Source organism: Ostrinia nubilalis, chromosome 11, assembly GCF_963855985.1.
Source record: "Ostrinia nubilalis chromosome 11, ilOstNubi1.1, whole genome shotgun sequence".
In the NCBI taxonomy this organism is placed as follows: Eukaryota; Metazoa; Arthropoda; class Insecta; order Lepidoptera; family Crambidae; genus Ostrinia; species Ostrinia nubilalis.
In genome coordinates, this window is record NC_087098.1 from 16,500,085 (window position 1) to 16,512,735 (window position 12,651).

Sequence of the window (12,651 nt, forward strand, 5' to 3'; positions counted from 1 at the left end):
AAAGGGAAGAAGAGAGTACAAAATCAACTATTAGGCGCAGTTTTTCCAATATGGCGGCGTCCGCGGCAACAGTAGGAGGTCGCAAAGCTGAAATGTAAAATTAGAGCAGTTACCTAAATAGCACATCGAAATCTATAAATACTAATTTTCAATACTCCCGGAAAACTTTATTTTATACCAAATGACTGGATTATAAAAATAAAAAAAAAATTCATTTATTTCCAAAAATACTTGTATACAGAGTTATTACCGAGTCTTCCCGGTAAGTAGTCAGAGACACTTGTATTGGGAATAACTCGCTACTTCCCATTAGGATATCTCTAATTAATTCTAGGAGTATTAGTTCACTAAGTAAGCATTTACTTTGGTATGTAAGAAAATTACAGCAGTATATTGTAATAAGTTATGGTTGATTACTGACTCTCTTTCATTGACATAGAAAGATTTACGCTTAATGATAGTATATTAAAAAAAAAGAAAAGAATAGGATAATGCTCGTTATGTGTGGTTGTGTGTAGGAGTGTTAGTGTGAGTGTGTAAGTGTGAATGTGTAAATGTGAGTGTGAAGGTGTGAATGTGTAGTATATGTATTCGTTAAAGCATGAATAATATGAACATGTTCAAATACTATGTGTCTTGTCACGAGTCTGTCCTGTATGCCCTACGGAGTGGGTTCCTTGGGATCAGTATAAATGTATGTACTGCATACAGGGATCGTGATGGTGAGTTTTACAGTCAGGTTTTAGTGGTGAAATTTGTTTAAATAATTCGTACTAGTAGGTTTTCAACCTCCTCATAATTAAGTGAATATAACCATTTAGTTAAGGTTTCCTTGCAAGTATGAGTTATCATTGGGTAAATATTCAGTAATTTATTAATTTTATTGTAAACAAAGGCAGACTGGCTCAAATATTGCCTTGTGGCAAAAACTGTACGTATTGTGGGGGCAGGCGCAACAGCATCTTTCCTTCTCTTGTGGGTAAGGTCGACATGAGTTAAAGATTTATGACATTTCAGTACAAGGTTCAAAATATAAAGTTTCCTAATTGTAAGTAGACCGCTAATTTGATATAATTTATCCGTAGGAAAACGGTAAGGTTTAGAATACATGACCTTGATGAGGGATCTCTGAGCTCTTTCTAATTCAAGAGCGTGGGTTTTGCCTGCACCACCCCAGATTGGGATACAATATGTAAGTACTGACTGAGCTAGGGCTATGTAGATTTTGTTGTTTAATTTATTTGTCATGACCTGTCTCAGTGACTTAAAGACCCAAGTGAGCTTTCTGGTTCTATTGATTAAGAGCTCCATGTGTGGGTACCAACTGAGTCGCTGGTCAAGTATAACACCCAGATATTTGGTTTGATTGACTTTATCTATAGGGGGACAAGTACAGTTCAAGTTACCAGGGTTTCGACAATTGTGAATTTTTATTTGAAAATTACTGTTAGGTTGTGATTTGTTAGATGGAGTAAAGCAAATATAATTAGTTTTCTGGATGTTTAATGTTAGGAGGTTATCTCTGAGCCAGTTGAATATGATATTCAAGCCCCTCTCAGTCCGTACAAGAACTTCATTCCAAGTGTTGCCAGTAAACACCACAGCAGTATCATCCGCATAGGAGAAAATCCTCCCCCCAACATCCCGGAGATTACATAACTCGTTTATATATATTAAAAAGAGTGTTGGGCCGAGGACACTTCCCTGCGGGACTCCGAAGTTGACTGTTGCTTTTTCACTGATGAAGCCGTCAATTTTTACTTCCTGGGTTCTGTCCTCCAGGTAACTTTTAAATAGTAGGAGTGGAGTGCCTCTTATTCCTATATCCTCAAGCCTGCGCACAAGAATAGGCACAGAAACGGTGTCAAAAGCCTTTTTAAGATCCAAAAAGACTGTAAGACATTTGTGGATTAAATGCCGTTAGATTTATTCTTCAATGAATTGAATTGTCACTTCCATTATGGACTTACCTACTTGTTCGTAATAAATTATATACCTAGGTGTTTTAGGTTTTAAATAGAAAAACTTTCAGCGCGTTCGAAGCATAGCAGAACAACTATTCCCAGCTCTCGTTCCCACCACTGCAACTCCTGTGTAGCCAGGATCTACAGCTTGACCGTCACAAAAACCCAACCAATGAAGGTCAAGTTTGTCCCGGGGGAAAGTTAAACTGTCATTAGACCCGCAACGGAATTAATCAGAAGAACATAGAATCAGACTGCTCAATGCTCATGACTGACATCATCAGTGGAACACTCGCAAAAAGGCAAGACGGAACAAGTTTGAATTCGTAAGTCGAAGCATAGCAATAAAAACATGAATTTTATTGGTCTCCTTATTTATTTTAAATTCGCGTAAATTCGGTAGTTGGTTGTCTTGGCGTGCGCGTGCGGCCGAGGTCGGCGGCCTGCCGCATGGTGTCGGGCAGGCGCGCGCCGCGCGTCTCGGGCGCCAGCAGCACCAGCGCGCCCGACACGCACGCGCAGCCCGCGAACAGCGCGAACGGGAACTGCTCCCACACTAACACGCTCTGAAAACAAGTGTTCAAATTCTGTATCTCATAATCATCATTTCAGCCATAGGACGTACACTGCTGAACATAGGCCTTCCTCTGCTTTCCATGTTGATCGACTGGCAGCGGCCTGTGTCCAGCGCTTCCCTGCTATCTTTATGATGTCGTCGGTCCACCTTGGGGGTGGACGTCCCACGCTGCGTTTTCCGGTACGCGGCTCCCATTCCAGAACCTGGCTGCCCCATCGGCCGTCAGTTCTGCGTACTATGTGCCCTGCCCATTGCCACTTCAGCTTGCTAAACCGTCGGACTATGTCAGCGACGTAAGTTATTAATTTTGTACCTCAAAAAAAATAATTTAACCTACAATGCGATATTTCGATTGGATCTTTCAAGATCCGTCATAACCTTCTCGGTGCATCATAAAAAACGTTAATCAAACATATTATCTGCAACATAGTTATGTCACAAAATAAACACTTGTGATTCACGTGTCGACAAGTGTCGCGTCCGCAGTTTGTTATCTAATCTTCGGCATAATCTTTAAGACGGCGCGGCGGCGCGGATGGCCGCGCCGCCGCGCCGTCTTAAAAATATCGTATACCGCCGTATTTATACAAGGTCTCAGCTCACCAAAGCGGGCGTGAGCGGAGCGAAGACGGAGCCGAACCGCCCCGTCATGGAGGAGAAGGCGAAGAAGCGGTGCCGGTACGGGGTGGGGTAGAGCTCGGCCGTGAAGATGTACAGCGCGCTCAGCATCGCGCCGCTGCAGCTGCTGCCCGTCAGGTAGAACGCCAGGGACAGCGCGTATTGATCTGAAACCGACCGACCTCATAGATAATGCTATCTCTCTCACTTCTTCTAGGTCAGAGGTTCTTAACCTTTAAGTCACGAGGGACCATTTTACCAAATTTCTGTCTTGTCAAGGACCACTTTTTTTTTTTCAATGACCTATGCAAGGGGAGGTCGATTTCTCGCCCACTGTGCGCCGTTTGCGTTGTATTGACTCGACTCATCACATCACATCACTTGTTTATTACGATGTCTTCGTGGACTACTTGGAATGCCTCCAGGGATCACCAGTGGTCTGCGGACCACCGGTTAAGAACCACTGTTCTAGGTCAATGAAAATTTAAATACTATTCTCGTTTTTAGGATCTTCTCTCATATTGACACGTTATTGCTCAAAGTACAAGCACGTTTCAGACAGTTTACACAATACTAATACCTGCCTTTCTAAATACAAATGACTTAAATAAGTACCATAAAGAGTAATATAAATAAATTAGTCTACCTATTAGTCTGTCTGGTACATATTTGTATATTTATGTCACTGGTTTAAATTACCTAAGTACTTACTTTTGGGTATGAACATATATCCTATTTGGCATGCAGCACATATCCAATAAGCACCAGCCAAAACTGGTTTTCGTCCTAATCTGTCCAAAAGAAAATTAGCTATCCAGAATCCAGGAATTTGGGAAGATGCCACAGCCATGTAGTTGAGGTATTTATTCCCGGATATACCCACTGCATTAATCGTGAGGCCTTGGTAAATTAAGGTGAAGGTGATCCACATGAAAGGGGTCGTAAGACACCGAAATAGTACAGGTTTATACTTAAATAGAAGCTTAATGAGTGATGGTTCCTTTTCTTTTTTCTTATTTTCTGTGTCATCTTTTCGTGACTGAATTTCATTTTCTGTTTTTCTTCTTAGAAACTCTAAAGATTTTTCAGATAGTTGTCTCTTGTTGACTCGCGCTATATTTTTCAAGGACTTTTCGCAATCTTCGTACCGGCCTTTGGTTATGTACCAGCGGACTGATTCACCCATTAGCCAAAGGTACGAAATAGTAAGCAGTTGAGGTGTAAACAGCACGAGGCTCAGGACTCTCCAGTTTGGCACGGCCCACGCGATGAGGCTCAACGTAACGAGGCCGATTGACAGGCCGGTGTTCATGATCGCACCGGTCAGCACTCGGTTCTCTGGACCAACCATTTCTAGGACTGAAAATAATAAACAATCAGTTAAAGAAACTGCTAGGTGAGCAAATATATGTATATAATTATTATTCAGTAAAATTCTTATAATCAGGTTTTATTCCTTCATCCTTTCAACCAAAAGACGTTAATTGCTAGACCAAGGATTTTAAGTAAGGATTCATAAGTGCCACTTGTGGTCTAAACTGAATAAATATTTTTGATTTTGATTGATTTTGATTTACTCAACGACGAGTCCTGCGCTACCCTAATCTAGGTGTTCAAAAATGGTTACTTACTCAGGATATAAGCACATTGAAATGTCCCACCGCCGATCGCAGCTTGAATGAACTCCAAAATTATGAAACCAACGTAATTATACGCGAAGTATTTGAGAACTCCCAGCCAAGCGCCGTTAAAGGCAGTAAAGACCAGCGCCGTCCGCCGGCCCCAGCGGTCGGATATGAACCCCGTGAACAGTTGCGTGAACAGCGTCCCGAAGATGCGGATGGACCCAATCAGTGTGCGGCGCACTTCATCGCAGGCCAAATTAAACTGTTGAAAGATTAAATTGTGATCAGACAACTATTCATTAAATACATATTTTTTTGTGTGCCTTGTATGTCACTATTAATGCAAAATATACCTTACATCATACACGACGGTGTTTGTATTCTGATACAGGTGCCGCTCACAACTCTTCAAGTGGCTCTGGTTGAACCAGACGGCAGGGCAGACGCCTGGCTCGAGTGGCCCGGCAGTCGCATTGCCGAATCTTTGGCAGTTGTCGAAGGAAGTGTGACTGGTACCAGGAATTGCGTTAAGTAACCAGTCAGGACTAAATTCAGGCTCCTCAAGGTCACATTCTGGAATATGACACCTGAAATCGAGATAATTTATGCATATGATAAATTATTATTTTATCTTAATTTTGTTCGTGCCAATTATGTAAATATTTAGGTACGTACCTGGTTGAAATTCTGCCTGTTGTAAATACATAGGCATTATTGCTCCATGCTAAAAAGATCACGGCTATTAGGGCCAAGAGAAGATTCCGCACCTGGAACCAGCCAAATTGCCCCACCTCCTGTTGCAATATTGAGTCAAAGTCTAGAGATTTCTCCACATTCTGTGTTTCTCGATTTAAAACTTCTGTTTGTTCTCTATCTGCGTTCGCCATTATTCTAACCGATTTTATAGTTTAAATTATGCTCTCAAATAGTTTTTCACATACAAATGTGTCTCTATTTAAAAAAATTAGCTAGTCGTATTTTTGGAATGTTATCTTTATAACGTCTTCCTACTTGTATATTTTAGAAGGGAATGAGGATAAGTCAATGATGTATGGCCCCGGTGTCATTTGATGTGTAATAATAAATATGCATGGCAAATTGATACCATTATTTGTGATAAAATGATTTGTGATTCAATTATTCTGATGAAATCTTTGGTAGGTAGTCTTTTAACGTATTTTTAAATACGCTCGTCGATGATATTTAAAGTAGGTACAGATTGTTTGAACACAAACACCTTACCGGATCACATCAACATTGCGTCGGGTCTAATTCATTCTCGGTTAACAACAGGTTTCTTATGAAAACATACAACTGTCCCAATAACTTCAATTTATAATACTTTTTGTGTGCCGTTGTGTGTTTGATAGCAGTGATAGATAGTTCACTTTTTGTTTAGACTACATTAAAGTTTTGTTTACTTTTAGAGAGTTTTAAGTTTCTTTGCACTTTAATAAGGTTTTTTTTAAATCAAAACACTTTCGAAATCAAATATTAGTTTTTATCAACGTTATCACCCGATTAAATGTATATCTTCATAATTGATATTCTATGTACCTGGTTGTAGACTAGTAAAATAACCAGAATTTAATCTTATTTCACTATTTTCATTCGTGCTATTCATACCTTTCCCTTTGATCTTCAATTATTACATAATGTCACCAATCTTGGTATTTTTTAACTTCTTAACACTTCAATCACTTTTCCGGTTTTTAGCACGTGTTGCTATTATTATCACTATAATGTCGCGGCGTCGTCGCGAATGATAGGTTTATCATGACTGTCGATCGACCTCTATCTTTTTGGTCGATTTATTTCGTTGAACAACTTTATCGAACTGGAAACTTGTAAAATCACTGGGAACAAGAATTGTGCGCGGTCGCAACGCGCGGCCCGCGATGACTGCCACACACAGCGCGTGCGCTTCGGTGAACTTGTTCTGCACACCATTGAATCCAGTTATTTATAAGTCAGGAATGGCTAGATCGATTTTAATGATCTCTAATGTGTTGGATTAACCACCAAATGAATTAATCGCTACTTCGCTCCGCCCTGAATAGCAGAACAAGTATTTACGAATCACAGAAGAAATAATAAAATTGATATAATAAATTCATTCATTCCGCCATATTCTGCAATTGACAACTTTACGTCACACCACACAGTTGACGAGATAGTAGGTATACAAAGTACACCGGTACAGCTAGTATTAATAAACTACAGTGATTGGAATAAAAAAAAAGTCGATCGTTCGCGATTGTGCTAGCTACTTAGCTATGAGCCAACAATCAACATAACGAGTCACATGGAATACGTTGAAATTACACCTTACTGCGCCGAGTTCTGGCAATAAATGTGAAGCAATGTAACTAATTTCAGAAAGTTGTCCTTGTCTTCAGACAAGGCCAGAAAAAATGTGGGTTGAAAGGATACTCTATGCAAATTTTGAATCGAATAAAGTAATATAAATATTACGTTTCATTCATAACAATAGTCCAGTTATATGTTATTAAAATAAAATGACAGACCTTAAAGAGTAATAATTTATTTATATAAGCTATCTTCCAATCTTTGTTCTGAATAAGGAATCAATTATCTACTGTTATTTTTAAAATAAGTTCTTAAGTACAATTTATTATTATCTCCAAATTAAAATCTAAGCTTCATGTTACAAAAAATGTTTTCGAATTATCTTTTAATAGGTACTTTATGACTAGACTTCTAGAAGTTAATGACTCTGGTGATGGTGGTTTAACCAGTTGTGCAGTGGCCTTTCTTCAATTTTAAAAAGGCAGCCTGAGCTGAATATGCGATTCTGGTGCATTTTGAATTTAAGTTTGTCTTGGCGTGCGCGCGCGGCCGAGGTCGGCGGCCTGCCGCATGGTGTCGGGCAGGCGCGCGCCGCGCGTCTCGGGCGCCAGCAGCACCAGCGCGCCCGACACGCACGCGCAGCCCGCGAACAGCGCGAACGGGAACTGCTCCCACACCATCGTCGCCTGCAACAAGAAAGAAACATTTATTGCAATGGACATCACAAAAGACAAAAAAAATAAAACCGACTCCAAAAAACCTACACTAAAACGTAGAAAAATAATTACTAATTACCTACTTATTTATTAGGACGAATTATTAATATTTATGTAGGTATACCATGATTGATACTTCTGGAGTCGGTGCCAAGATTATGAAACATGTAAAGTTTGCCTGCACCGACTCCAAAAGTATCAATCATGGTATACCTACATAAATATTAATAATTCGTCCTAATAAATAAGTAGGTAATTAGTAATTATTTTTCTACGTTTTAGTGTAGGTTTTTTGGAGTCGGTTTTATTTTTTTTTATAAAATTTTACTTATTTCTTGCTTTTTAGTTAACTAATTATTACCTTGATGTTACCACTGAAGGTAGGCAGTACACTGAGACCAAAAAAAATGGGTTCATAATCGGCGGAGATATTGCGTATAAAAAAGTTCATCCCCAATTTTCCACCCTTGGGGGTGAAATATTTTCTTCAAATTCGCATGAAACCACCCTTTTGATAATACCAATTCAACAAAAAAATAATTGTTCAAATTGGTTTATAATCGGCGGAGATATTGCGTATAAAAAAGTTCATCCCCAATTTTCCACCCTTGGGGGTTGTTTTTTTATTATTAAATTTAAATGGGACCACCCTTGAGGTATTACCTATACGCCGAAAAAAGATTTGTTCAAATCGGTTCATAATTGGCGGAGTTATCGCGTAACAAACATAGAAAAAAAAAAAAAAAAAAAAAAAAAAACATACGGGTCGAATTGAGAACCTCCTCCTTTTTTGAAGTCGGTTGAAAAAAGCAAACTAGGCAGAGGTAACACACAAAACATACAATGGAAGAGAAAGTAAACTGAGCAGTGTCACTCTGTCGCACAACGATGCCCATCGCAATGGGACCCCGACTCAGCATTTATATTCAACCGGCCCACGGTGAGGAAGGCCATGCCATTTACATTTTGATCCGGTTTCTAAATTCAGATTGCATATTCGCCCACAGATCCCACTCCGGCTTCTAGGGTACCCCCATTCTCCTCTTCCAGTGTTTTTTATACAGGTTTTCTCCACGCGGCCCTGACAGGACGGCCGCCGTATAGGATTACGGTCTGCTCTATGCCGCTGCTCAATCAGCTCTGCTGATCAGAGAAGTATTGAGAGCGGCCCTCTAAAAAATGGGCCCCGCCAGCCCCCGGCTTTAAAGATGTCCCCTGCATCGTGACCCGGCAGCCTCCGGCCCAATTGTGAGTTACAGGTTGCCCTACAGGCCCGCCGAGTTGATGAGACAAGCGAGCCTCTAGCCTGAGGCGGAGCTGCGGACGAATGTCCAACTAGGATAATAGCTCGCGGCTCCGTTTCTTTGGGTTCTGGTGGAAACCGTCGGGCTTTAGTGGGTAGGCGGGGAGAGTCTCACATAATCCACTGGCCGTCCCCATCGACCAGTGGGTATGCGCAAAGCATTTCCCGACGTAAAAAAAATGGGTGTGTGTCCCGTATCTTTAACCCGGGGCCGCGTCCAATGGTAAACCTAAAATTGGACACGAATTAGTACACCTACCTACTTCTCCTTCAGTTGTAAGATCGCATCCTTTATCATTTTGTTTTATTTTAAAGTATTTATCCTAAAAACCGAATCATGAAATGATAAATTTGGGAAAACCGTATTGTGCTAGATTAGATAATTCGGAAGATAAATTATTTGTAGTTAAACAATAATGATACAACGTAAATCGATGTAATATAAATATTATGAACCCGTTTTATTATCAACATTGAACCTTCTCATAAATGCAGGCTCCTGTTGTTACTGACGTTCTTCGTTCAGAACAGAACGCTTTTTTTTAGCTTTTTCAATGGGCTAAATCTGGTGTCCAATTTTGATAAGAAATAAAAAGTTTAAACACTTATGAGGTCACCTAAGTGTCGGCTATAACTTGTTTAACGTGCTGTTGTTTTATTATTATCCGATTTTACGACTTAGTAACTCTAACTATTGATATGCAACAACAACAAAAAAACAGAGATATACAGGGTGTTTGGCGCATCGTGTGCCAAAATGATTTGGCGGATAGAATGGGTCATTTCCTATATTTTCAGCCCCCATAACACGTTCCATGCCAGGCGGCTACTTTTAAATTAATTTTTTTAGTAATTTCACCAAAATACCCAAATCGCATCATTTAATTTCGATTTAAAAAAAAACTACTAGGCGCAGCCCTAAAGTAAATATTTTGTTTTGACGTGCATTAATGTAGGGTTGCATCAAATCTAAATTTACTGGCAAATATCATCTAGTTTTTTTAAAATTCAGCTTTGAAGTTTTCAGAAAAGTTAAAAATGGACTGAACATTTAAGTTTACATGGGTATAATTTTCTTTTTTAAAAGAGATAGCGATCTTCGGATTTTACCAAAACTTCTCTAGTCTATCCTCATTCAAACGGTATACTAATCTTGTTTAAATAATAACAACAACTTCACAAATTACTTAAATTAGTGCATTGACTCTACTCGGACTGATTTGCGAAATTTGTGTTTATAGCCCCTTTATGTGTGAATATAGCACGTTTAACACCTACAGGTAAAAAATATTTATCTTATGCAATGTAAAAACCTTTTCCCAATCGTTTTTCAATGTGGATTTCTTGAAATTAAAGACGAAAATAATTATTTTGATCGTTTATTACTTATTACAAATTTTGTTCAAAATGTCCGCCTCGGCAACGTATACACTCAAGACATCTTCTTCTAATTTTCTCTTTTTATTACTACAAAGGCGTTTTCTACTCGTGGATTGGAAGAGAAGAAGATGTCGTGAGTGTATACGTTGCCGAGGCCATTTTGAACAAAATTTTTAATAATTAATAAACGATCAAAATAATTATTTTCGTCTTTAAATTCAAGAAATCCACATTGAAAAACGATTGGGAAAGTCAGAAATTTGATATCATCATTTTAATTTTTTTAATTTTCATACAAAATAAATTTTATAAAATCCGGTTTGTATGAAAATTAAAATGATTAAAATGAAGATATCAATTTTCTGACTTCACCATACCATTTATATGCCCATGTTAACATGGGCTAGTGTCGGATCATATACCCATTTACCTAACACCCTGTATAATTAAATAAATAAAAAATGTTAAAAAAGATATATTTGAGCTCAGAGTTATATTTTATTTTCTGTACTTAGCCCACTGTAGTACTTTTGTAACTCTGCATCAAAGTGTTCTCAATCGACAAAACTAGTATTGCTCTCTGATTGTTCGTTTATTTCTACCACTACAGACTCCATAAATAAAAATCATAAATAAAATGACTCGTTATAATGAGAATTATTATCAAACAAAACAACAATTGCTAATTTTACTACTGTAAATAAAGAAAAACAAGTACGGACTAGATAGATTTGTTTACGTTTAAACCGGTAATGGCGGCGGCCGGGTGGCGGGGAGCGGTATAAAAGCACGTGAGTCTTTTAACCAATCAACGTGCACCTTGCCTTTGTCGGATGATTTAACGGCAAGACGCCGTAAATTAATCAACTTACTAAAATACATACGTTAAATAGTACATTTCAAATGCCGTTTATTATTTTCCGAGAGTTGATCAACTACCTAGAAAATTGATCAACTTACGAGTCTTGTTATTTTCCGGTGACAGATAGATATAGATAAATTATTTTTGTAAACTTGCTTTTTTGTTATATTCCTTGATCAATGATTTCTGCGGTCATAAGCGGAGTAAGAAATTGTACATAATGTCAATGGTTTTACGGTCGAATATTCATTCGGTGAACTGCTAAAAACTCAAACGATGCGTTGGTCAAACGTGCATTGGTCTACAGTTCATTCGGTGAAAATTATAAAAGTGAAAAAATTCCATGGGATCTGTCAGTTGGTAAAATGGTTTTCGAAAACATGTTCGGGACTCGATAATGAGTATCGTCAACAAAATAAAGAAGTTATTTAAGTAGGTACAATTTTAAATCAAATTTATGCGTCCAAAGAGGATCTATAGAAGATGAATGCTTGAAATCATAACTCTCCTTCTGGCGCAGTCGGGTAAAATGGTACATGTTTAGATAAGTACACGGCAATAGCTATACTATGAACAAGAACAAGTATTATGGAATTGTTTTTTACTTTGATCTAACCTGCTAGGTATTCTCGCTGTAGTGAATATGTACTCGCCCGATGCAAACGCTGAAAACACGACCGGTATCGTGGCGAGAGCCAGCATTATGAGCTGGTATCTTCCAAACTGTCCCAACTCCTCAGTGAGAATAGTATCCAAATTGATGTCATTTTTTCCCTCGCCAGCATCCCCTTTCTCCTCACTGGACATCCTTTTGAAGACGTTATGGACAGCAACTGACTTAAAAATAAAACTTACTTCATACACTCATAAGTAACTTTCTTTAATATTTATAAAAATGCCAACCGAATTAAAATGTTCAAACGTGGGGTACGTTTGATGTTTGGGTAACATCTATGATAATTAATCGCTTATCTTCTGCTTTCCCACATTACGATAAGATGGTATGTGACAAGTCTATCTAGTATCTATCTAGGACAGCTTCCTCATTGACTTGAAGATAAATCCTAAGTAGGTCATTTAAATAATTTTAACATTTGGTAAAACTGCGACATTGTTTCTATGAGTTAGGTTTTGTAAGCTGGAAAACTTATCCCATTATATTTTTTATTTTAAGAAATCAATCCGAGATTATCTTGGCCCTCTTCAGAACAGACATTTATTCCTTCTCTAATAAATTAAGTCACCATCCTTTGAATTATTCGCTATTATTATGGGATATTTTTGGGTCTCCGAATT

General features: G+C 38.5%; 1 protein-coding gene across 2 annotated transcripts; it reads right to left on the reverse strand.

The window, feature by feature from the left end:
- Positions 1–15: 15 nt before the first annotated feature.
- Positions 16–6,713, reverse strand: LOC135076379 (solute carrier family 22 member 1-like). 2 transcript variants are annotated; one of them, XM_063970872.1, is made up of 6 exons: positions 5,460–6,713; positions 5,143–5,371; positions 4,791–5,046; positions 3,871–4,518; positions 3,145–3,326; positions 16–87 (listed from the first exon to the last, which is right to left on the reverse strand). In XM_063970872.1, the coding sequence occupies exons 1-6, from the start codon at positions 5,669–5,671 to the stop codon at positions 31–33; spliced, it is 1,584 nt and encodes a 527-aa protein (XP_063826942.1). In that variant the 5' UTR covers positions 5,672–6,713; the 3' UTR covers positions 16–30. The 2 variants fall into 2 exon arrangements, with proteins under 2 accessions (XP_063826942.1, XP_063826941.1); XM_063970871.1 differs by lacking the exon at positions 16–87 and adding an exon at positions 2,322–2,530.
- Positions 6,714–12,651: the final 5,938 nt, after the last annotated feature.

Coding starts and splice junctions, on each gene's coding strand:
- LOC135076379 (XM_063970871.1), bottom strand. CDS start 5,671: ATGGCGAACGCAGATAGAGAACAAACAGAAGTTTTAAATCGAGAAACA. Junction 4,519..4,790: donor TCAATGTGCTTATATCCTGA/GTAAGTAACCAT, acceptor TATTATTTTCAG/TCCTAGAAATGGTTGGTCCA. Junction 2,531..3,144: donor CTCCGCTCACGCCCGCTTTG/GTGAGCTGAGAC, acceptor ACTTGTTTTCAG/AGCGTGTTAGTGTGGGAGCA.